Raw genomic sequence first — 25,725 nt, 5'->3', positions numbered from 1 at the left:
GATCATCTAATCCAAGCACGTTTTTAAAATTCTGAACTTGTCACCTTGTCCAGGTAAGTGTAGCTCCATGACTTTCCATCGGCGAAGGTTCTGGAGATGATGCGTCCCTGGCTGTCGTACTCCACCCGCTCCACAGTCGCCCCTCGCTGGATGCTCGTCACTTGGCCGCTGCTGGAGTACGTCAGGTTCACGGACATGAGTTTACTGCTGGGAACCCACAGCGTGGGGTGACCCGCCACATCGTACACGATCTTGAGCAGGAATTTACGGTGATCATCATAAATCTTCTCCGTCTTCAGAGTCCGGTCGTAATCCACAGACAGCAGGTTCCTGCCGTTCACCTTTTACACAGATGAATAAAACAACACCAGATTCAAAGATTCTTTATTGTGAATTCACTATATATCCAGGACATATAGGAGAATCGAAATGCCGTTTCTCTCTCACCTTATTTGTAAAAAACAGATAAAGATTACACACACCAAAAAAAAAAAAATTAAGAAAAATATACACTACCGTTCAAAAGTTTGGGGTCACTTTGAAATGTCCTTATTTTTGAAAGAAAAGCACTGTTCTTTTCAATGAAGATCACTTTAAACTAATCAGAAATCCACTCTATACATTGCTAATGTGGTAAATGACTATTCTAGCTGCAAATGTGTGGTTTTTGGTGCAATATCTCCATAGGTGTATAGAGGCCCATTTCCAGCAACTCTCACTCCAGTGTTCTAATGGTACAATGTGTTTGCTCATTGCCTCAGAAGGCTAATGGATGATTAGAAAACCCTTGTACAATCATGTTAGCACAGCTGAAAACAGTTGAGCTCTTTAGAGAAGCTATAAAACTGACCTTCCTTTGAGCAGATTGAGTTTCTGGAGCATCACATTTGTGGGGTCGATTAAATGCTCAGAATGGCCAGAAAAATGTCTTGACTATATTTTCTATTCATTTTACAACTTATGGTGGGAAATAAAAGTGTGACTTTTCATGGAAAACACAAAATTGTCTGGGTGACCCCAAACTTTTGAACGGTAGTGTATATATTTATAAATATAGATAATATAGATTAAAAAAAAATTTAAGAAAAACAATATATATATAAATATAGATAAAAAATACACTCTCTAAAATCAAACAATGTACAGTACAAAATAGCAGTAGTGCGATATCAGTACAATATCTAACGGAGAAGGGGCTAGAAGAGCAGCTTATGACGTGAATATGAACAGTTGCGCAAATGAGCAATAGCAGCAGTAATGCTAATGTTTGTGGTGTGATGTGCAGACGGATGAGATTAATGAGATTACCGTACAACTGTAGGTACGCGATTCAATTAGTGTCATTCATATTGGTGTGGTGAGTTGTTGTTGTTTTTTCTTTTTTACTAAATTACACTGTTTTGCTAGAAAATTGAACAAAATGCTTGAGGCAACTGGACAAAACACTGTATTGGGAAAAGAAAGGAAATAAAATGAACAACTCCATAAGCCACTTTACAGAGAACAGGTACTTTTCTAGACCTTCTAGTTTTTAAGAGTTTAACGAAAGCAGTCAGAAAGGTGAAAATGCCTGAAGGGGTCCTTTCAAAAGACTGAATTCCCACTTTCTAGCCCACGTTACAGCCAAAACCTCAAACTAGCCTTCATACCAGTTAATAAACTTCAAAAGATTTCTGCAGGTAACTAAATAATTCTCTTTTCACGTCTCATAAACGAGCCAAAAGTTCAAGCACACTTACTTACAGGAATTATTATTGTTTCACCTGGTATCAAAATACTAACACGACCTGTCATTGCTCAATAACCTGTTATTTAACATGTTTTGCTAGTTTACACCAAACATTAAACCCACTGACGGGTGAAGAAGTGAATAACATTGATCTCATTACAGTGGCGCCTGTCGAGGGCTGGGAGAGATTCAGCAGCAAGAGAACAGTCAGTTGTTGCTGTGTTGGAAGCAGGAAAAATGGGCGAGCGTAAGGATCTCAGTGACTTTGACAAATGGTGATGGTGAGATGACTGGGTCTGAGCATCTCCACAATGGCACATCTTGTGGAGAGTTCCCGGTATGCAGTGGTCCAAGGATCTGAAGGACAACCGGTGAACCAGTGACCGGGTCATGGGTGTCGAAGGTCCAATCCCACAGAAGAGCTCTTGTAGCACAAACTGCTGAAAAAGTTAATGGTGACACCTTTCTGTTTTAGCCAGCATTAACTTTTTCAGCAGGTGAGCTGTCACCAGGTCACCGGTTGTCCTTCCTCAGACCACTTTTGTTCGGTACTTAACCGCTGCATACTGGGAGCGCCCTACAAGATGTGCCATTTTGGAGATGCTCAGACCCAGTCATCTCGACATCACAATTTGGCCCTTGTCAAAGTCACTCAGATCCTTACGCTCACTGTTTTTCCTGCTTCCAACACATCAACTTCAAGAACTGACTGAAACAGTCACCAGATGTCGAGTGGTGACGTGCCTTATCAGCTGATGTTGCGTGCAGGAGGCGTGAACGTCCTGCCCAATTTGACAGGTAGTCCACGCCTCCTGCTGTCAGGTCGTTCCTCCAGGACGGCGCTCCAGGTGTGCGACAGTGCATACGCTCCCTCGTCCCGGTTCATCGTCCTCTGCGCCCGCTTGCGTATCTCCACTGCCTCTAAAATCCAACACTGGAATCTATTTTCTTCAGCGCGAATGACTCTGGCCTCTTCCCAATTCATTATGTGATTTTGCCGTTTGCAGTGGTCTGAAATGGCTGATTTTAGGTTTTCTTGGTGTGCTTTTTCTTTTTCGGATCTTGTGAGTCTTCTTGTTGTTTCTTTTTCACATTCTAATTGCAACATCAGCTGATAAGGCACGTCACCACTCGACATCTGGTGATTGTTTCTGAAGAAGGCGGGAGATTCTCGCCAAAACTGTTAACAAGGTAACAAACTTAAAAAATATACTTGTCTAAGAAACGAACTTAAAATATTTGTAATAGTTAGACATAATGAACATCCACTACGTATTAAAGAACTGACTGTTCTCTTGCTGCCTGATATCCCCCACCCCTTGACAGGCGCCACTGGAATGAGATATTTCACAGTTATTCCACAAAATCAAGTCGTACATGAGCTGACAGCCGACGAGACGCGTAGCACTGAGTTGACTTTAAGCCATGTACGACAAGATTAAGTTGAATAACTCTTTTATTCTATCCACAAATTTGCAAATTCAATAAATAAAACCTTCATAAAAAAACATCCGACAAAATCATTTCCGCTCAGGAGGACTTCTTAAAAAATCTATCGATGGCGGCACGAATTTACTTTTTAGTGTTGTTTTTTTTTTGTATAAAGTGCCGTTTTGTTGTCGTGCCGTGGTATAGAATAGCTTTAGACATTTATTTAATTCTTCCTCGGACATTTCAGTTCTGTAATTTTCAAACTTCTTTGAGCTTTTGAACCAGTCTAATAAAATTCAACAAATTTTACTGCTAAAAGATGAAGAATGTAAACAAACCGGCAAAATGACCGGAGCAATTTGTGAAAAATGCAATGATAATTCTTGAAAAATTAAAAAAGGTAAGTTCTTGCCATCAAAAACTTTCTTATATAAAATTTTTTTTTGTATTTTTTGGGGTTTTGTTTTCGAATAGAGTTTTTATTTTGTCCTCGGTTGGTTCAGCAACACGCGCCGTCTTTTTGTTTTTCTCTACTCATGGTATATGAGCTGATATCCTAGTAGTAGAGTAGCCAATCGGAGTGCGCAATTGCTCATATCCAGTGAATGTGGAGAGAATAATCAGTGTTATTCCCTTCAGCTGTCAGAGGGTTTAATGTTTGGCTGATCAGTGTATATCTTACAATGCTATATTCTGTGTTTGTTTTGAGCTCCTTTGGGATGCTGCTACCAAATTAAATCTCAAATTCTTTTACAATGACAGTAGAGTTTTACTCCCTTATTTAAACCTGAGACAGGTGTTTATTCAGCTGTGCGAAACATCCTTGAATGTGAATATCCGTGTCAGGTAATTGTGACTCAGGAGGCACTGGATCTGTGTTTTGTTTCGTTTTTTTCCTTTCAGTACAAGTATGAGTTTTGGAACTGTTGTGTTCGCATCCTGACTGCTTTCAGCCACGGCGTTTTAAGAGTGCGGTATTTAAAATTGTAAGAAGCTCACCCTCAGCTTGCGTCCGAACACTATGACCTTGCCTCTGGTCTGCTCTTTCCTGAATCTCCACTCCACCAGGTTCTGGCCATTTTCTCCAGGCAGACTCATGTTCCTCCGGGCCACCGTAGGGTTCGCTGCACCCACCAGGATGTGAGGCTCGGTCTGGTAGTGCGAGTCCATGCCGTTGGCGTAAATGACCCTCAGAGAACTGTCGTATCCCACCTGATAGCTGTTCCTCAACTGATCTGTGAGATTAGATTAGCATAAACAGTGTGTGTGTCTCATCTGCCACTGAATCCAAGTGCAAACAGGAAGTAACTTCCTGCACAAACATTCCACAAAACTAAATGTTAGTGTTGAGAGACAAAAAGGTAGGACGTGATGTTTTAATAAATAAAAATGGTAATTATTGCTATAGTGCTGTGATTTATAAGAGAAGTAAAACACTTCATGAAAGTAGTGTTTGAGATTTGTGTATTTGTTTGTTTGTTTTTTCCCATTAGGTGTGCTAATGAAGCACATGGATGGAAAGTGTTTATTTTTTACCTTGTACGAGTGTGTAGAAAGAGTCGATGGAGGAGAGGTTAGTGGTAATGCTGACATCATCATCTCTTCCAGAAGTCTCAATGTCCACTGTGAGCGCTCGGTCCATCTCCTCGATTAGACTAGTGATGATTCCTGTAGGGAAGGTGACGTTGGTCAGCCTTCCCTCACCGTCATAGCTGGGGAGGGAACCCGCAAAAGGTTAGCAAACCTCCTGCATGAATCTGAGTGAGCTGATGTCGCCAACTGAACACCATTGTTCCCAATGACCAATCTCTGAACACCAGTGTTCCCAATGACCAATCTCAACACCATTGTTCCCAATGACCAATCTCTGAACACCAGTGTTCCCAATGACCAATCTCTGAACACCAGTGTTCCCAATGACCAATCTCTGAACACCAGTGTTCCCAATGACCAATCTCAACACCATTGTTCCCAATGACCAATCTCAACACCATTGTTCCCAATGACCAATCTCTGAACACCAGTGTTCCCAATGACCAATCTCTGAACACCAGTGTTCCCAGTGACCAGTCACCTAACATTGTTGTTCCCAGTGACCAATCTCTGAACACCATATTTCATGTAACATCTCTTAATATGCATATGAACATGACACTTTGATTAATATGTTAATTAGTCTATCACTACGTTCAGACTGCAACCTGAAACGATCCATATCCGATTTGTTATGAAATCCGATTTTTTTGTTAGGCCGTTCACATTACCAATTATATGAGACTTGTATGCGATCTCCAATATGAACGGAAAACGACCCAAAAGTGTCCCGCATGCGCAAATTGACACGTAATAAGCACATCTACGTAATACGTAAACAAAAAAAAGCGCACTCTTCATGTTTATTGATTTCTTTTTTGTTTGTTTGTTTGTTTAATTATCTGGTTAGTGTTAAAGTGTGAGGTCTCGTGTGTGTTTTTGTTTCTGAACTGAAATGAAAACGTGTAGCCTGGTAACGAGGGTTGACTCCTAAATGTCTCTCTAATTTCTATATAAGTGCACTACATGTTACTAGGAAGTAATGGATTTTTAAACTCTATATAGTGCACTCGAGCTTCAGTAGGCAGTCATTTGGGATACGGCCGCTGTATTACCAAACTCTTAATTCAGGCTTAATAATTTGCACATATTTATTTCGTCATATTAATAAACTTTTTCTACAGTTTTATAAATATTTATTTAGATTGTTTATAGCCAGCTGAATTCTGAAACTTCTCTCAGCGCTGGCTCAAGGTGCAGAAACACCAGTGCAGTTTGCTATGGAGATGAGGCGAGACCTGGCGATGTGGTTTTTGTGGCGGCGGCGGCGGAACTCACACAATAATCTGATTAATGTGGGCAGCAGACTAATGAGACCGAAGGTGTCAAATTACTGGAAATTTCCAGAACAATCTTATAATCTTGTAATACAGGATGGTTTAAGTTATAAATCAGTTATAGAAACTGTTTTATTTAATCAGGCTAACAGATCAACATCCAGGTCCCTACCAAATCCACCATTAGCTTGATCAATTCTATAAAAGTCTATTTAAATTCTGAAAAGTGTACAAATGTTGTTGTTTTCCACCAAAGAGGCGGGATTAGCCAACGCAGAATAGTGACGTTTGTCTCTTGTTGATGACGTGTAGGTCGCATGAATGCGACCTGTCCGGTCAGACTGCAGTCGCATGTGAAAATATCGGATACGCATCGGATTTAGGACCACATATCCAAGCGGCCTGGGTCGCATGTGAAAAAATCGGATCTGTGTCGTTCAGATTGTCAATAACAAATCGGATACAGGTCGCATATGGGCAAAAAAATCGGATATGGGTCGTTTCAGGGTGCAGTCTGAACGTAGTCTGTCATTATATGGTGATGTCTCTTGACTTTTTGAGCAGGCATTAACCACGTTCCCATGAAAAGAATCTGCATCACTGGTCTGTACAGGAAGTTAATACACTCTCTACCTGTCTGGTGTCACATTTGAATATAAGACATGTTTTTATCTCTGGACATTGTTTTAAATGTTCAGCTTAACCAAACATCTCCTGACTTTATTCACTCAAATCCACTACACCAGGCGTCCATTTGGTCCCCATTACACTGCACCGTAGTGTGTGTGTGTGTGTGTGTGTGTGTGTGTATGATTAATGCGTGAATGTGTGCTTTTGTAGTTTATATGTTCTTGCACGTGTGTTGCGTGTGCTTTGGCTGATGTGCGGAGTGAAATTCCTGCATGTCCTGTACAGTGAATAATAAATCCTGCTGTTGAAAGATGAAGCACCATTAAAAATGAGATTAGTTTTATAACCTAGAGCTAGCCAGAAAGCGCTGTCTGTCAGCGACAGGTCTAATCTAATTCCCCACACACACACACAGCATGTTCATATTAGACCAGAAGTACACACTTCAAATATTCTTGGCAGTGTGGCACGTTCACCGCCACATCTTTTTTTTTTTTCTTTCTTTTCATGGTGTGCATGTCGAGATCAAATAACACTTTTTTTTTTCTTTTCTTTAAGTGGCTACACTATGATGCTGAATTTGCTGTACTGTACTCAGTCATTTTCACAGCATACCCCATGATGGTAGCATTGCTTAATACACATCAGATGCGATTATAGACATTCCAAGCTTTGTGAAGATGAAAAATATCACGTCAAATCGTCCATTAAAGACCATCGAGACCAACCAGACACAAACCTCTTAAGCTCTGAGGCAGAGACTGATCAGCACTCATACATGACTCGAGCACAGATGTTTTTATGTTCTAGGGAAGTCTCGCTTTCCAGAAAATCACCCCACCATTTCATATATAAGTGCTCCCCCCCCGCCCGGTATGTAGACGGCACATGCAGGATATAAATCCATGTCTCTGTAACTCCATAATGCAGATGGAGAGAGCAGAGACCACGTTCAGATGATTTTACAGACTGGAGCTCTAAAGCGTCCCCACATTTATCTGTACACACGCCCCTAAATATTTTCAAAGTGTACTATAAGTGTCATTTATACATTTTGTATTTTCAAGCACGGATTACAGTGGTGCTTGAAAGTTTGTGAACCCTTTAGAATTTTCTATATTTCTGCGTAAATATGACCTAAAACATCAGATTTTCACACAAGTCCTAAAAGTAGATAAAGAGAACCCAGTTAAACAAATGAGACAAAAATATTATACTTGGTCATTTATTTATTGAGGAAAATGATCCAATATTACACATCTGTGAGTGGCAAAAGTATGCGAACCTCTAGGATTAGCAGTTAATTTGAAGGTGAAATTAGAGTCAGGTGTTTTCAATCAATGGGATGACAGTCAGGTGTGAGTGGGCACCCTGTTTTATTTAAAGAACAGGGATCTATCAAAGTCTGATCTTCACAACACATGCTTGTGGAAGTGTATCATGGCACAAACAAAGGAGATTTCTGAGGACCTCAGAAAAAGCGTTGTTGATACTCATCAGGCTGGAAAAGGTTACAAAACCATCTCTAAAGAGTTTGGACTCCACCAATCCACAGTCAGACAGATTGTGTACAAATGGAGGAAATTCAAGACCATTGTTACCCTCCCCAGGAGTGGTCGACCAGCAAAGATCATTCCAAGAGCAAGGTGTGTAATAGTCGGCGAGGTCACAAAGGACCCCAGGGAAACTTCTAAGCAACCGAAGGCCTCTCTCACATTTGGCTAATGTTAATGTTCATGAGTCCACCATCAGGAGAACACTGAACAACAATGGTGTGCATGGCAGGGTTGCAAGGAGAAAGCCACTGCTCTCCAAAAAGAACATTGCTGCTCGGCTGCAGTTTGCTAAAGATCACGTGGACAAGCCAGAAGGCTATTGGAAAAATGTTTTGTGGATGGATGAGACCAAAATAGAACTTTCAGGTTTAAATGAGAAGCGTTATGTTTGGAGAAAGGAAAACACTGCATTCCAGCATAAGAACCTTATCCCATCTGTGAAACATGGTGGTGGTAGTATCATGGTTTGGGCCTGTTTTGCTGCATCTGGGCCAGGACGGCTTGCCATCATTGATGGAACAATGAATTCTGAATTATACCAGCATATTCTAAAGGAAAATGTCAGGACATCTGTCCATGAACTGAATCTCAAGAGAAGGTGGGTCATGCAGCAAGACAACGACCCTAAGCACACAAGTGGTTCTACCAAAGAATGGTTAAAGAAGAATAAAGTGAATGTTTTGGAATGGCCAAGTCAAAGTCCTGACCTTAATCCAATGGAAATGTTGTGGAAGGACCTGAAGCGAGCCGTTCATGTGAGGAAACCCACCAACATCCCAGAGTTGAAGCTGTTCTGTACGGAGGAACGGGCTAAAATTCCTCCAAGCCGGTGTGCAGGACTGATCAACAGTTACCGCAAACGTTTAGTTGCAGTTATTGCTGCACAAGGGGGTCACACCAGATACTGAAAGCAAAGGGTCACATACTTTTGCCACTCACAGATCTGTAATATTGGATCATTTTCCTCAATAAATAAATGACCAAGTATAATATTTTTGTCTCATTTGTTTAACTGGGCTCTCTTTATCTACTTTTAGGACTTGTGTGAAAATCTGATGATGTTTTAGGTCATATTTATGCAGAAATATAGAAAATTCTAAAGGGTTCACAAACTTTCAAGCACCACTGTATGTTTGCAGGTGTGAGTTGTTATTATTCACTGCTAATGGTTTACTAAAACGCTGTTATATTCGTGGCGTGAGAGCTCAAATAGCAGAACAGAACACGAAACTGGACAGGATATTGAGCCTGCACAAATTGCATCTCTTTTCTGTTCATGTATCTCGGGTTAAAATAAACGTGACCTGAGTAACTGAGAAGAAAAACATGGACCTTAACCCCTTTCCTGGATACTGATGCATCTTAATCACAGAGGTACTATTTCCTGTTTGCGTTTCTGATTCGCAAACAGTGATGAAATGCGTCATTCGCTGCAGCCAAGGTGTGATTTATCACCTTTGTCATGACGTAGTACTAGATACAGTGTACACTCACCGGCCACTTCATTAGGAACACCCCACCCATCCACCTGCTGTTTAATGCGGTTCTCTAATCAGCCGATCGCTTGATGCATCAAATCACGCAGATACAAATCGAGAGCTTCAGTTAATGTTCACGATGTTCAAACATCAGAACAGGAAACATTGTGATCTCACAGTGAAGTGTGACTTTCTTTCTTTCTTTCGCTGTGGTATGGGTGTCGGTTTGAGTCAGATGGAGCGTGAAGGTTTGAGTATTTCAGAAGCTGCTGATCTCCTCCTGGGGTTTTCACACACAACAGTCTCTAGAGTTTACATAGAATGGCGCGGAAAACAAAAAAACATCGAGTGAGTGAGTGAGTGAGTGAGCGACAGTTCTGTGGGTGGAAAGTAAACAAATATCTTGTTATAAGAGACATCAGAGGTCAGATTTGTTTGAGGGTTTGGTGTTTTTTTGCCCAGGAAGGATATAGTAACTCCTATCACTCTTTACAGCCGTGGTGAGCAGAAGAGCATTTCAGCAGAAAAGCAACAGCAGACAGAACACCACACTGGGTTCCACTCCTGCAGCCAAGAACAGGGATCTTAGTCTCAACAACAGGCTCCTGTTAAAGTGGCCGGGGCGTCTGAAATTCTACACAGTGTTGGTTTTAAACTGAATCTCATCGTAGGATGGACGTTACACCCAGACCTGCAGGAGAGGACGGTATTGGGTTGGAGTTGGAGCCGTGTGGGTTCACAGACACGCTCGGCCGTTTTCTGGGCAGTTGTTTCGAGCACAGAGCTGCCGAGGTGAGAACAACCAACGCCAGATGTGCTCTAAATTGCATTGGAGGAAAAAAAGCCATTTTCCGCTCTGAGCATTCTCATTCATGTCACATATATATATTCGATCAAGGGCTTGATTGGATTTTTGCGTCCTCACAAAATCAAATCTACATCACTTCAACCTGGGGAAGTGAACGCATCCACAGCCAGCTCTGGTTTCTACACACACTTCCATGAGCTGGGATTCAGCTGAAGCTCTAAACCATCGCAGTGGTGTTTCTCTGACCGGTCAAACCTACTGCGTTCACGAACCGCACAGCTCTCCCTCTCCAGAAGAATACTCAGTAGGGGTGATACTGCCTGAATTTTTTATGTTCTAAACTTGAGCATTTGTCAATCTCGTCTCGTCTTCATCCGCTTTATCCGGGGCCGGGTCGCGGAGGCAGCAGTCTGAGCATGGAAGCCCAAACTTCCCTTTCCCCAGGCACCTCGGCCAGCTCCTCGGGAAGAACACCGAGGCGTTCCCAGGCCAGCCGAGAGACATGGTCCCTCCAGCGTGTCCTGGGTCTTCCCCGGGGCCTCCTCCCAGGGGGACATGCCTGGAACACCTCCCCAGGGAGGCGTCCAGGTGCATTTATTAATACGGAACATTAAATGTTTTATTTTTTAAGAGCTCATCTCATCTCATTATCTGTAGCCACTTTATCCTTCTACAGGGTTGCAGGCAAGCTGGATCCTATCCCAGCTGACTACGGGCGAAAGGCGGGGTACACCCTGGACAAGTCGCCAGGTCATCACAGGGCTGACACATAGACACAGACAACCATTCACACCTACGCTCAATTTAGAGTCACCAGTTAACCTAACCTGCATGTCTTTGGACTGTGGGGGAAACCGGAGCACCCGGAGGAAACCCATGCGGACACGGGGAGAACATGCAAACTCCACACAGAAAGGCCCTCGCCGGCCCCGGGGCTCGAACCCAGGACCTTCTTGCTGTGAGGCGACAGCGCTAACCACTACACCACCGTGCCGCCCCTAATATTCTATGTGTAATGTTTAATTTCTAAAATAGTTTTTTTATTTTAAACATATTTTTAATGCTTGAGCCTCTTTCTGGCCCAGTCTTTGTCTGAACCCTATAGCGCCGTCTGTCTGTCTGTGGGGGTTTAACGGAATTCGACCATGTTTAAGAATGTAATGGGCGTGGCACCCTCAAGTCGTGATTCCACAGTTGCGGTGCGACACCACATTACATAACCTCAGCTCACACTGGAATCCTCCGTGGCCGAGCGAGCTACAGCAACCATCCAGGAAAGGAAGAGATTCTGCAGCGTCGGTTTGAATCCTGGTGTCGCCGTATCTGTGAGCAGGCTGGTTTTTTTTTATGTACCGTCACTTCGATCTCCGAATCAGACACGGGCTGAGCTCAGACCTGCACACGTCTCTAGTTTTTTAAAATTAATATTTAACACCAACTGTTAGGTCTGGAACATGGTCTTCTTTCTTTTCATTTTTGTTAAATTTTTAAATTACACCTGAAACATTCTTTAAAAAAAATCTTTTTAATGTTTTAAACTCCTAGTTTTTATTAATATTGAACATTTAACATCTTTTTCAAAGTTTCACTTGCAATGCTGTAATTTCGTTTCATGTGGAATGTATTTCAGTTCTGCCAGTAATGTTCTGTTTAAAGACGTTCTAAACTTTAGTTCTCATTAATATTTAATGTCACGTGTTCTACATTTTAAGAGTTTGAGTTGAAATGCTTTCATTTCTTTTTATGTTCTAATTTTTAAGTTTTACCTGAAATGTTTTGACTTGGAGAAATGAGTTCATTATTTCTGTGTAACAGCACGATGTGGAGTGTTTTATTCTGTTTACAGAATGCATTTTAACAGTTTATAGTCTGAGACACAGTTAATTCTTGTTCTCCCTCTGTCTATCTCTCTCTTTCCCTGTCTCTCCGTCTGTATGCCAGCCTCTCTCTCTCTCTCCCTCCTTCTGTCTCTCTCTCTCTCTCTCTGTTTTTCTTTGTCTGTCTCCCTCCCTCTCTCTCTCTCTCTCTCTCTCTCCCCTCCTTCTCTCTGTCTGTCTCTGTCTCCCTCTCTCTCCTTCCTTCTCTATCTGCTTCTCTCTCTCTCTCTCTCTCTCTCACTCTCACACACACACAGAGCCAAGAAAACACTGTACAGAGTAAATGGAGAGTGATATTGAGACAGAGTGCTTACGACCAAAACTCCTTCTGTAAATATTATCAGTTTAAACAACACATTTTAATATCTGTTTATTATTAGTTTTATAATTTGCAGCGTCTCAGCGGTGAGCACAGATTCGGGTGTGTGACGTCTCTGCTTTGAGTCCATACGTGTCCCTGTGTTTGAGCTGTTGCTATAGAAACGGTGATGAGTCAAAATTTGCTAATGGGTAATAATGGTGAGACACGTATAAAAAATCATCTCCATCCACTATTTTAAACATAAATTGGATATTTTTTGGTTTAAATAAAATATTGCTCTAAGAAATAATGTTGACAACTTCAGATATCACAAGCTATATTTTCCCAATAAAATCATGAATTAATTTTTTGAAGTTGGTGAATTTTAGACACCCGACCGTAACAGTTCTGACTAACCAACTTCGACAAGGTTTGATTGCTATACAACTTATTGTCGGAATTAAATCAACTACACTCCATAAAACAGGTTTACTGAAGTGTTTAAAAAACCACATACAATGGGCCTGCACATTTTCTAAACACGAAAAAAATCATTTTAAAAAAAGACCCTTATGCACGTTACTGTGTCCGTCAGAAGTCAACATCAACTTGTGAATAAGAATATTCCAACTAAAAACATTAATATAGAACAATATATGTAATCAATCACTTTAATATAAAAGCACCAATTGATTTATAATTAATTCTCGCCTTGGAATCTGCCTGTTTTCAAAATACATCGATGGTAAAATCAAAGGATCGCTGTCTGTCAGAAAATAACGTACACAAGACTGTATCATATATCTCCGACTGGCATAGCACCGCATGATACACAAACCTCCAGGAAATCCACACTACCACAAGTTTTGATGACATCATCGCTTTCCGAGAAGATGGAGAAACTGGCCGCCTGAGCAGCGCGTGTTTGCAGTCCGTCAGGAAAGCTAACGTGCATAATACGTAACGTACGTAAGTATAGATTTGTTCTTCACTCACTAAAAATGAACCGTAGCGATCGGGGAACTGGCTGAAATACTTCATAATGGATGTAAACAAAAATTGAATATGAATTTTACTATATAATTTTAGTCTTAGATTTCTCCTGTTACTTAAATATTCATATTCCCCTTTCCCTAGTCAGATCTTATAGTGCAATTAGAGTACATTTCAATGAATTCATCTTTGCTAATTTATGTCCGTCAAAAGTAACATGCATAAGTATACTAACCCACGTGTGTTTAATATTGTATTGTTCCACAGAGTCCTGTTTCCAATCCTTAATGTTAATAGTAAGTTACTACTGTTATGTTATGAGGATTTCTTCACAATGAATTCTTGTGTTATGTCGGTTCATAAGTGATAACAGAAAAGTTATCACCTTGGCTCTTGGTCGTGAATCTTTTCACCTGTTTCTTGAATAATTATATTCTCATTTTCTGGAAAGATCTTTGATATTTTCCATTACGTATTGTAAAAACCTGATTATTTCATTCTTATATGCATGGAGTTTTGTAAAATAAGGAGAAAAAAAACTAAAAATACTTCATTTTTTTCCATCAAAAAATAACATGCATAAGCGTAGATTTGATAACTTCGCAGATGATTTTTTTGAAAATCCAGTGTGATTACTATCTTTTCAATTGTTAATATGTTTAATAAAATGATAAGTTTAATATGATGTAGTGTAATTTTTCAATAAAAGAATATGAATTTTGACATGATTTGTTACATATTATTACCCATTAGCAGATTTTCATTCTGATGTATCAGAACAAACAGACCTATATTAACGTTCAGGTTACAGCCGGAACAATTCGTGCGGTTACACAAACCCCACCACGCCTTCTGACCGATGACCGTCCAGCTGGAGTGAGGTCTCGCGTCTTCTCATGGAACGGGTTCGGTTTTCATTTTTAAACTTTCAACCAGAAATGTGTGTTTTATTGTACTGTGCTGTTTTTGTAAAGTTCTACATTAAGGCCATGTACACACGTAGCCGGGTATTTTTAAAACCGAACATTTTCCCCCCTCCGTTTATAAAAATGTTTTATCCACACCACCTCGTCTTCGAAAAAATCCCTTCCACGCATAACCGAACATCTGCGTTTTCAATCACATTCATAAGCATTCCAAACCTGTAGATGGCGTTATTTCCCCAAATCCTACCCCCTAATCACATCAGAATAGCCCTCTGTTGGCGTCACTTCCGCCTAAACATAAAACATGGCACCAAGCTCGTTCGTCTGGACAGACTCGGAGACAGGATTGCTTCTAAACACAATTTTGGAGTATAAACTTCAAAAGACGCAAGAAAACATTGATTGGGAATCTTATCAGTAGTTGGGCTTCTAAAATTAAACATGTAAATAGCACCTGCACAATAATTAACGCTTTCAAGGCACTATTCCGATCCATTACTCTTTGTCCATGCTTAATCTGGCTTCTGCAGTAAACAAAGGTCGCACGTTTGACATCAGGGCAGATTTGTTGTCATTTTTTTGGCGTGGATTGTGACGTTCTAAAACGCAAAACTCCGGTTATCTCTGTCTACACGAAAAGGCATACACGGAGTTTTCAAAAATCTTCACTTTGCCCGGACTTTTTTTAAATATTCGTTTCTGATGTGTTTTCATGTGGATGACAGGCCAAAACGTAGAAAAATATCTTCGATTTAGCAGATACCCGGCTACGTGTGGACGGGGTCTAAGACTGAGTTATCCAGGGATGTGATTTTTCCGCGAATTCGCGGAATTCCGCTTTTTTCACCTCAAAACTTGAAAAAAATGTTTCCAATTTTTCCCTCAAATCCACATTCGTATCCTATTCGTTCCGACTTTGTTTGAAAGATGGCAGCCTCGGATTTGCATCTTTACGCCTCGATCACGGAGGCTGCCATCTTTCAACTCTTTGTTTGAAGCGAGCGCATTCATGGGTTGTTACAGAGCGATGGGCCAATCATGTACCTCGTTTCATCTCATGGACGTAATTACGTCATTTACGCAATTACATCATTGAGATGAAACGAGGTACGTGATTGGCCCATCGCTCTGTAACAACCATTGAACACGCTTGTTAGATAGCTGTACATAAGCTCGCTTCAAACAGAGTTGAAAGATGGCAGCCTCCGTGATCGAGTGTAAAGATGCAAATCGAGTTAAAGAAATCGACAGAATAGTGAAAAACAAGTTCCGCTGGGAATGGTTGGAGAAAGAGGTTGCTACAGACGTTGGACATGAGACTGTGAGACATTTGTTCAGCGATTTCGTTCTTTGGGGAGAGGGCAGAGGTCTCTGGCTGTCAAGTTTGGGGATACTGGGACCTCCCCTGCCCGAGCTACGAGCGTCCAAAGTCGGGCTGGAGCCCAGGATAGAAACGAAACCTAAGCGGAGCGCCGCAGCTCGCCTCGGGGCGAATTACGTCCCAAGGCGCGGGGCTAGCAGGCCCTGCCGCGCTGGTTCTTTGGGGGGGGGGGGGGTGAGTGAGAGAGAGAGAGAGTGTGCGCGAGTGAGAGAGAGAGAGAGAGAGCGCGCGCGAGCGAGTGTGTGCGCAAGAGTGAGTGTGTGTGTGTGTGTGTGTGTCAGAGTTGCATGTTGACCATTAAATTGGCTTGAATTTGTTAATCATGACAAGTTTTTTCTTGTGTGTTCGCTTGCCATTTTAGTACAATTTTTAAGTCAGAAAACCCCAAAACCCAGGAGCTTCGGGGGGCTTTGCCCCCCTTGTCCCCCCACCAGGGTGCTGCCCTGGACCAGCTGGGGGCCTGCGGCCCCCAGACCCCCGGCTAAAATTTTCAGATAATTTCACCAGCCCCAAATCACATCCCTGGTTATCACAGTTTACACCAGGTAAAACAATCAGGTTTTTTAATTAATATATTAGTTTTTGCTCATATTTAAATGTTCTAATTAAATTTTTTTTTCTTGTAATGTTTTTAATTTTTTCCAATTTTCCCTTTTTTAAAATGAATGTTCTTGATTGTGTTCATTTTTATTTTATTGAATAATTTTTATTTATTTTAATTCATGTATTTATTTTATTTTAACCTGGATGGTTTTTTTAAATTGTACAAGGTTTTTTTTTGTTTGTTTGTTTGTTTGTTTTCTTCCTGCCTGAGTGTTGTAGTTTATAAAACTTCACCCTGCACCAGACGCCGTTCCCGGTGTTCTCTGGAAGTTCTCGCTGGACTGTGTGTGAGGTCATGTGAGCCGTGTGTGTGTGTGTGTGTGTGTGTGTGTGTGTGTGGAGCAGCAGCCTGACTCACTCGTAGAAGGTGGTCCAGCCGATCTGGGTGCTCTTGGTGGCGAGCAGGCCGCTGTTGCCGTGGTAGGTGAAGAGTGTGAGCTCCTGCCCCTGCGCCGTCAGCGTCTTCAGGCCTCCGTTGGTGCTGATGGTGATCCAGATCACCTGGTTGTCGGGGGCGACGAGGCGCACGGGCATGCGGTTGGGGTCTCGGCGGACACGCAGCGTGTTGCCGTTGCCATCGGCAACAGCAGTGACATCACCCTCGTTGCTGTAGCTGAAGTTGTACACGTAGTCCCCGGTGACGAGGCTCATGGTGTGCTGGTGTGTGCCGTTCACATCGAAAACATAGAGCTCCTGCGCTGATGGAGACGCCACCTCATAAAACCCAGATGAGGCCAGAGGAGGGCGGTTTCGTGAAATGGCTCGGATACGAATGTTACCCAAATCGGCGACGTAAAGAGTTCCATCGGGAGAAACAACGAGCGAAGACGGGGCGTTTAACCTCGCGTCTTTAGCGTAGCCATCTCCCGTGAGGTAGCAGTCACAGTTGGCATCGTTTTTGCAGTCGCACTCGGACGGCGCCCCTGCCAGGTGTGTGATCTCTCCATCTGTGCTCACCTGCCGCACTCGGTTGATCTTCTTCTCGTCGCTCTCGGCGATGTACAGCACACCGCTGAAGGACACGGAGATGGCCGTGGCGCCCTCCAGGGTGGTCTGGATGGCACGCTTTCCCAGAGTGTACTCGATGCCCGGAACCTGACAGTGCATGGGACGTCCCGCTACGATGCGCACCTGCCGGTTCTCCGTGATCTGAAGAACAACGTTGTTGTCCAGCACATAAATTGAATTATCCATGGGGTTGATGGCCAGGTCTGTTGGCCACTCCAAACGCACCTGCAGGGAAACGAGACGCAGCACAGATGTCAGGGATATGCAATACGAATACAAAGCACACACACACACACACACACACACTTTTAATACTTACACTTTAGGTTAGTTTTGTTTTTAAGAAAGTCTGAGCATCATGTACAACAGAAAAGAGCACTTCTGAGATCAAATGTTCAAACTTCAGCCCAGAGAAGATGTTCCTCCAGATTTCACTACGTACAACTGATTTTTGTTTTTATTTCTCATAGAAAAGTGTCACAAAATGGCCGACAGTTAGCTGGTCACATGGGTTGAAGGTGTATCGCTGTGTCAATGCTGTTACTGTGAGCTAATCAGGACTTTCCTCTTTGTTTTCCCTCGACAGGTTTCTGATTCAGAGAAGCCGATGGAGTGAAAGAGAAGATATAAAGGATGAGAACAGATTATATTAAATGATGTCGCAGTGAGCGTGTGTTTAAGGCTCTCCGTTTGCTCAACACTGGGAAAGAAAAAGGCCTACAGTGAGGACACGTTTTAATTCCTCTCGTCCCTGCGTCTCAGTCTCTTTCTCCGAGGCTGGAGCGTCACTGTGACACTGATGAAGAAGAATCCTTTACTTTGGAGCTCTAATACAATGCGGGACTGTGCGTTATTTCATTCTGCTGTCACTGGGTCGTTTATTTTGTGCCAGAGGGGATAAACAACAACAGCAGCAGCAAGAAGCAGAAGCAAAATCTTGAGCGTTGGGTATCGATGCGGATCCTTTTTAACGAGGATTTTATGACTCTTTTGCCCCTAATAGTCTGTTTGCTGAGACTGAATCAGAGCGAAATTTCTTTTGATTCGTTTGCTGGTTGGTTTCACGCCGCACGTAATTAAACGAATCAAAGCACAAGGAAAATAAGGGGTGTGTAGGGATGAAAAAGTCCTTGAAATCTCTTTCAAAATATACAAATTAAAAAAAAAAAATCCTCCGAGCGCCGAGAGAACACAGAGCTGGAGGGAAAGACATGATTCGTTAATTATATAAAAAAGTAACTTTTTGTGTCGCATCCAGTGGTTATTTTATTTTCTTTCCCTTCGTCCAGCTCTGTAGAACTCCGTCCTTCAGCTCACATCTACACAAACGCATGGTGTGCTCGATTCACTTCCTGCAGTCGAGTCGTTTCAGAGCTGAATCAGTTTCTTGCTGGAGGTCACTTAGAAAAGAATCGAGTGAAGTCCAGGTCTGTTTGCGGTCTGATCCGAATCAGACGCCATTACAGCTGTGACACCAGAGAGCTCGGCATCATCTTCACTGTAAATCAGATCGACTTTACTAACTCATCTCTCATCTCATCATCTCTAGCCGCTTTATCCTGTTCTACAGGGTCGCAGGCGAGCTGGAGCCTATCCCAGCTGACTACGGGCGAAAGGCGGGGTTCACCCTGGACAAGTTGCCAGGTCATCACAGGGCTGCACATAGACACAGACAACCATTCACACTCACATTCACACCTACGCTCAATTTAGAGTCACCAGTTAACCTAACCTGCATGTCTTTGGACTGTGGGGGAAACCGGAGCACCCGGAGGAAACCCACGCGGACACGGGGAGAACATGCAAACTCCGCACAGAAAGGCCCTCGCCGGCCACGGGGCTCGAACCCGGACCTTCTTGCTGTGAGGCGACAGCGCTAACCACTACACCACCGTGCCGCCCCGACTTTACTAACTGTATCATTTAATGGCTACGCCCACCACACAGGTACAGTTAATGACTGTAGATCACAGTGGAAAATGATTGTTAATTAACACTTATTTGCCGAAAGTAGTGAGACAAAGTCAAGGTTATTGGCTTTTTTTCGTGGTCTATCAGATATATTCCATTCAGCTACTTGTCTTCGACTCCTTCAGTATCATGCTCGCTGAATGGAATATATCTGATAGACCACAAAAAAGCCATTATTATTATACATTTACATTCCTTTCGGGTGTCCAACGCATCTTTTTCAAAGTTCTCCGCATTTAATGACACAAACCTGGCGGCCATGTTTGTTTACAAATTGTCACAGTCGCTTGCTAGCGCGAAAGTTTTACATCTCCGACGTGTGACGTCATGATGTCTTGACAACCGTGCAGTATCGTAAACCATATTCAACGCTCATTCTCCACTGGGTAGAGTGACGTGATGCACGTACACTGAGTGCAGAATTATTAGGCAAGTGAGTATTTTGACCACAACATCCTTTTAATGCATGTTGTCCCACTCCAAGCTGTTTAGGCTTGAAAGCCTACTACCAATTAAGTATATCAGGTGCTGTGCATCTGTGTAATGAGAGGGGGTGTGGTCTAATGACATCAACACCCTATATCAGGTGTGCATAATTATTAGGCAACCTCTTTTCCTCTGGCAAAATGGGTCAGAAGAGAGATCTGACAGACTTTGAAAAGTATAAAATTGTGAGATGTCTTGCAGACGGATGCAGCACTCTTGAAATTGCGAAGATGTTGAAACGTGATCACCGAACAATCAAGCGTTTCATTGCAAATAGTCAACAGGGTCGAAAGAAGCGTGTGGGGGAAAAAAAGGTGCAAAATAACTGCACATGATCTGCGGAAAATCAAGCGTGATGCTAACAAGCAGCCATTAGCATCCAGTTCTGCCATATTCCAGAGTTGTAACATTCCTGGAGTGTCAAAGAGTACAAGGTGTGCAATACTGAGGGACATGGCCAAGGTAAGGAAGGCTGAAAAACGACCACCACTGAGTAAGGCACACAAGATAAAACGTCAAGACTGGGCCAAGAAATATCTTAAGACTGATTTTTCTAAGGTGCTGTGGTCTGATGAGATGAGAGTGACTCTTGATGGGCCAGATGGATGGGCCTGTGGCTGGATCAGTAATGGGCACAGAGCTCCACTCCGACTCAGACGCCAGCAAGGTGGAGGTGGAGTACTGCTATGGGCTGGTATCATCAAAGACGAGCTTGTTGGACCTTTTCGAGTTGAGGATGGACTCAAACTCAACTCCCAGACCTACTGCCAGTTCCTGGAAGAAACCTTCAAGCAGTGGTATAGGAAAAAGTCAGCATCTTTCAAGAAGAACATGATTTTCATGCAGGATAATGCTCCATCTCATGCGTCCAAATACTCCACTGCGTGGCTAGCCAGTAAAGGTCTGAAAGGTGAAAAAAATAATGACATGGCCCCCTTGTTCACCTGACCTAAACCCCATAGAGAACCTGTGGTCCATTATAAAACATGAGGTCTACAAAGAGGGAAAACAGTACACCTCTCTGAACAGCGTCTGGGAGGCCGTGGTTGCTGCTGCACACAATGTTGGTCGTGAACAGATAAAGAAATTGACAGAATCTATGGATGGAAGGCTTTTGAGCGTCCTCATGAAGAAGGGTGGCTATATTGGTCACTGATTTGTTTTTGTTTTGTGTTTGAATGTCAGATATGTTTATTTGCAAATCTGGAGTTGTCATATCAGTGTACCTGGTGAAAATAAATAAGTGAAATGGCTACACATTTGGTTTTTATTAAGTTGCCTAATAATTCTGCACAGTGAAAGTTACCTGAACACATACATATTCTCCTAAAATGGCCAAAACTAAAAACACCCCACTCTAACTTCCATACATATTCAGCTTTGATATTTGAGTCTTTTTGTTTGATTGAGAACATAGTTGTTGTTCAATAATAAAACTAATCCTCAAAAATACAACTTGCCTAATAATTCTGCACTCCGTGTAGTATAAGCGATATGCTAACGATATTGCATGCTATCAAACCAAATGAATGAAACCCGCTAGAAGGGAATAGAACACGTTTTTATTCCATCAAAAAAGTGTCCTGGATGGATAATAATTCCTGATATACACTGAACCTGAAGCGGGTGATTATTTCAAACTTCAAGTGCAGTATGTAAATGTAATAACTTTGCAGCGCAGACTTGTCACTGATCGACGCCGAGTCACATAAAATATTTTGTTTTGAAATCGATAAAATAAATCCCAACCCCAGCTTCCCTTTGAATAGTTTTAGACCAAACTTTGTAGCGTCTTTAGTGCTTTTAGGAACAGCGTTTTCTTTCATCTGTAATTCTTCCTCACTTACGGTGACGAAGCGACTGGACGCCATTTTGCCGAGTCGCTCGAGGGGATTATCGAGAAATAGCCTGAATTTCCCGACCAATCAGAGCACACGATTTTCTATAATCACCTGCGTATTTATACTAAATGATATGATTCGGTGGCTTGTCCTTACTGGATTGAGAAACGTTTCACCAACCAATCAGGAGGCTTGAGAAAGATGAACAATTTAACGTGCTTTCCCACCTGTCGTGTTTACCCTGTGAATGTGTGAAGAGGTAAACGGTTAAGGAAAAAAAAAACCCAAACATTGTGTTAAAACAAATGAAACGTAATGTAGATGCTGTGAGTCAGGGTTTAAAATGGAGGAACAGCTGTGTGGTTAAATCACAACGAGCCTAAAATACGCATGTGATAAAAATCAGGCTGAAAGTCTTTTCACTTACAATTAACACCAGAGGGTTTTATAACGACACTCCTCTCTCTCTCTCTCTCTCTCTCGTCTTTAACTACTCAGTCTCTGACCTCCTGTCTCTATTATGTTCTATTTATTCTTTTACTGTATTATTCTGTATTATATTATTTTTCCTCTCTCTCTTGCTGTTTCTTTTTTGTGCTCTCACACTCTACTTCACCTTCTCTGCATCTTTAACTGCTTATACCCTCTCTCCTTCTCTTCATCATCTCAATAACTTGCTCTATATTCCCACTGTTTTCTCTCTCTCTGTGCAGAGGGAATACAATCCATGCTTTTCTTTCTTTTTCATTAAATAATCTGTATAGTTTTATTTGTACGGAAACCATAAGTAGTTTCCGAGAGACTGAGAGCGAGCGAGGTGCCGTGGCCCCTGAAGCCGGCAGGGAGACGCCGTCTGTCTGTCCAGCCTGGTGCCAGAGAGTGAAGCACAGGTAGAGAAGGTGCTGTTAGTGGTGGGAGAGCAGCACGGCTGTGAGAACATCTACTCCGCCCTCTGAACGAACAAAGCCATGCTCCTGAAAAAGGAACGATTTTTCAGGCCACTAATTGAAAGTGGAATATGGATAAAAGGAGTCATGATGCACGTTTCCACTCCATCTGCCCCTGTGACTCGAGTCATTACAAACAAAATGATCATGAAGGAGCTGACCCACTTTAGAAGGTTCCCCAGCTCCATGAGAACGGTCCTGCTCAGCGGTGAAACACATCCTGTCGTTTCATACACCGGTTTTTATTTTCCTAAACAATCAAGATGAGACACTGGATGTGAGTTTCAAGTGCAAAGAGTGTGAGAGCAGCTCGACTGGGTTTGTGTCAACTGGAAGCCTGAGGTGCTTTGAACACACAAAATGCTGGCCTGTCCACACAGAGCTGTGCAGTCAGGGAGCTCAGAGAAGCCTGGCTTCAAACGCTGCACTGGAACTGTCGCTGACCTGCTAAAGCAGCAGCAGAAGAAGCTGCACAGCTCGGGCACAAACACACCGAGAGCGAGACACTCCACCAAACTGAAGGACACCACAGCGGAGGACGTTCAACAAAACCAACAAGCAGCAGGAAAGCAGAGAAGATTCTGAAGGTCCAGAGTGCAGTACTGACAGAGAACACATCTCCGCCACGGAGGATGGAGAGATCAGCTCAGATCAGTCGAGCTTTTCAGGAATACCGCCACACAAATCACCTGCTTTTTTTAAAACATCCTGGACGTAGAAGGAACGTCTCACTCGCACGTTGTTTGCTTGAGAAAGTGAAGTTCATCAAATTGGCACAACACCTTAGAAATAAATTAAAACTGAACACGCGCTCACCAAGGACAAGATTCAGGCTCTGATTCACAAAATGAAGCAGCTGCATGAAAGACTCCACCTTCAGTCTGTTCGAGCCATTCGGATGGACGCTTCTGAGGAGTGGAGCAAATCTGAAGGGGTTTAGGGGTTTTTTTGGGGGGTGGGGTCAACAGGGTTTTAAATTCAAGTTATTCTACGAAATCTCGATGTAAATGAGCTGACGAGGCGCGTAGCACCGAGTTGTCTATAATCCATGTACGACGAGATCGCGTGGAATGACTGTTTTATTCTATCCACATTCACTGGATTTTGAGAAATAGAGCATTTTTATTTTTTGCAAATTCGATAAATAAAAACTTTATACAAAACATCCGACAAAATCATTTCCACTTAGAATGTAAACAAACCGGCAAAATGACAGGAGCAATTTGTGAAATGCAATAATAATTCTTGAAAAAAATTTTCTTATCAAATACTTTTATTCCATGTTTTGTTGCTTTTTTGTATTTTGGGGGGTTTTCTTCTACTTTAGATATTTTTGGCGGTTGGTGAACTAACTTAAAGGTGCGTTACCGCCACTGACTGGGCTGGAACAGGAGATATTGTGGGGGGGGGGCCCTATTATTTTAGCTATTTCTGTTTATTTTAAATACTTAATTTTTGGAGTTGAGTTTTTATTTCATCCTCGGTTGGTTCAGTGACACATGCTACCATTTTTGTTTTTCTCTACTCATGGTATATGAGCCGATAGCCTAGTACCGTGATTTTCAACCAGTGTGCTGTGGGAAATTGTCCAATTTCACTTAATCGGTCCAAAAAATGTATCAGTTAGTTGCTGCAAATAATTTGCCATTGTTGAGCGTCTGTGCCAGCAGTGTAGTGGCTGGCTAAGTAATTAAGTACTATTCCATGTCAGTAGGTGGCGCAATAGTGGCCTTGTTAATTTAAGACTATAGAATTAAGCGAGGGCGGCACGGTGGTGTAGTGGTTAGCGCTGTCGCCTCACAGCAAGAAGGTCCGGGTTCGAGCCCCGGGGCCGGCGAGGGCCTTTCTGTGCGGAGTTTGCATGTTCTCCCCGTGTCCGCGTGGGTTTCCTCCGGGTGCTCCGGTTTCCCCCACAGTCCAAAGACATGCAGGTTAGGTTAACTGGTGACTCTAAATTGAGCGTAGGTGTGAATGTGAGTGTGAATGGTTGTCTGTGTCTATGTGTCAGCCCTGTGATGACCTGGTGACTTGTCCAGGGTGAACCCCGCCTTTCGCCCGTAGTCAGCTGGGATAGGATCCAGCTCGCCTGCGACCCTGTAGAAGGATAAAGCGGCTAGAGATAATGAGAATGAGAATTAAGCGATGCATGCGAGAGGTGGCAGTGACGAGACGTACAATAGTGATGGATAAATATTTGGAAAGGAAAAAATGCAGGCTCTGAACTGGGCCCTGGAGGAAATTCTAACCCAGATGAAAAGCCCAGTATGAGTGAGGGTCAAAACAAGAAAGCAAGAACAGTGAGCTTGAGGCAATACAGCGAAAGTTATCTTTTGTTTGGATTTACTTTCACCGGGGATCCGACTGCACCAACTCTGTTATGCTTGGTATGTGGGGGGGGGAAGCTATCCAACATTGCCATGGGCCCAAGCAAGCTTAAACATCGTCTCCAAATGAAACACCCGTCACTTCAAACAAGAACACGGACTATTTTGTTTGCCTGCATGAACACACTGAGAAACTTTAATAAGAAAAACCACAAAGGTGTCTGAGAGCGCACTCAAAGCTAGCTACGTAGTAGCTGAACTCATAGCCCAATCAAAAAAGCCACATCCTGTGGCAGATGCTACCTGCCTGCAAAGCCATCGTCAACGAGACGCTTGGCCCTGATGCGATTAAAGAAGTAGCTAAACTTTAGAGAGAGAGACTGCGAGCTGTTGAGGGAGAGCTTTATGCGCCTGTCTTCAGTTTCTGCCTGGAGATCAGCTTTGTGTTCATCTAAACAGGCCCAGTTTCCACACTGAGTGAGCAGAAACAAACTGAGCGACTAAATTGTCATTATATACGCTGTATGAGGCTCCACCGTGTCATTTTGCAACTTTTTTGGTTGGT

The 25,725-nt window shown here is 42.7% G+C and overlaps 1 protein-coding gene across 1 annotated transcript in view; it reads right to left on the bottom strand.

Annotated features, from left to right (window-relative positions):
- The window catches only part of tenm3 (teneurin transmembrane protein 3), an 813,838-nt gene that overhangs the window by 17,691 nt on the left and 770,422 nt on the right, over window positions 1–25,725 (bottom strand). Inside the window, exons 23-26 of the mRNA XM_060925037.1 lie at window positions 16,942–17,816; window positions 4,697–4,872; window positions 4,160–4,395; window positions 45–341 (exon numbers count right to left, since the gene is read on the bottom strand). Of these exons, the coding sequence (XP_060781020.1) occupies window positions 45–341; window positions 4,160–4,395; window positions 4,697–4,872; window positions 16,942–17,816 (1,584 nt within the window). The remainder of the gene's footprint in view (window positions 1–44; window positions 342–4,159; window positions 4,396–4,696; window positions 4,873–16,941; window positions 17,817–25,725) is intronic.

Source organism: Neoarius graeffei, chromosome 7 (assembly GCF_027579695.1).
Source record: "Neoarius graeffei isolate fNeoGra1 chromosome 7, fNeoGra1.pri, whole genome shotgun sequence".
NCBI classification, from domain to species: domain Eukaryota; kingdom Metazoa; phylum Chordata; class Actinopteri; order Siluriformes; family Ariidae; genus Neoarius; species Neoarius graeffei.
The sequence above is the reverse complement of the archived record's forward strand: the minus strand, read 5'-3'. Positions and strand labels throughout refer to the sequence as shown.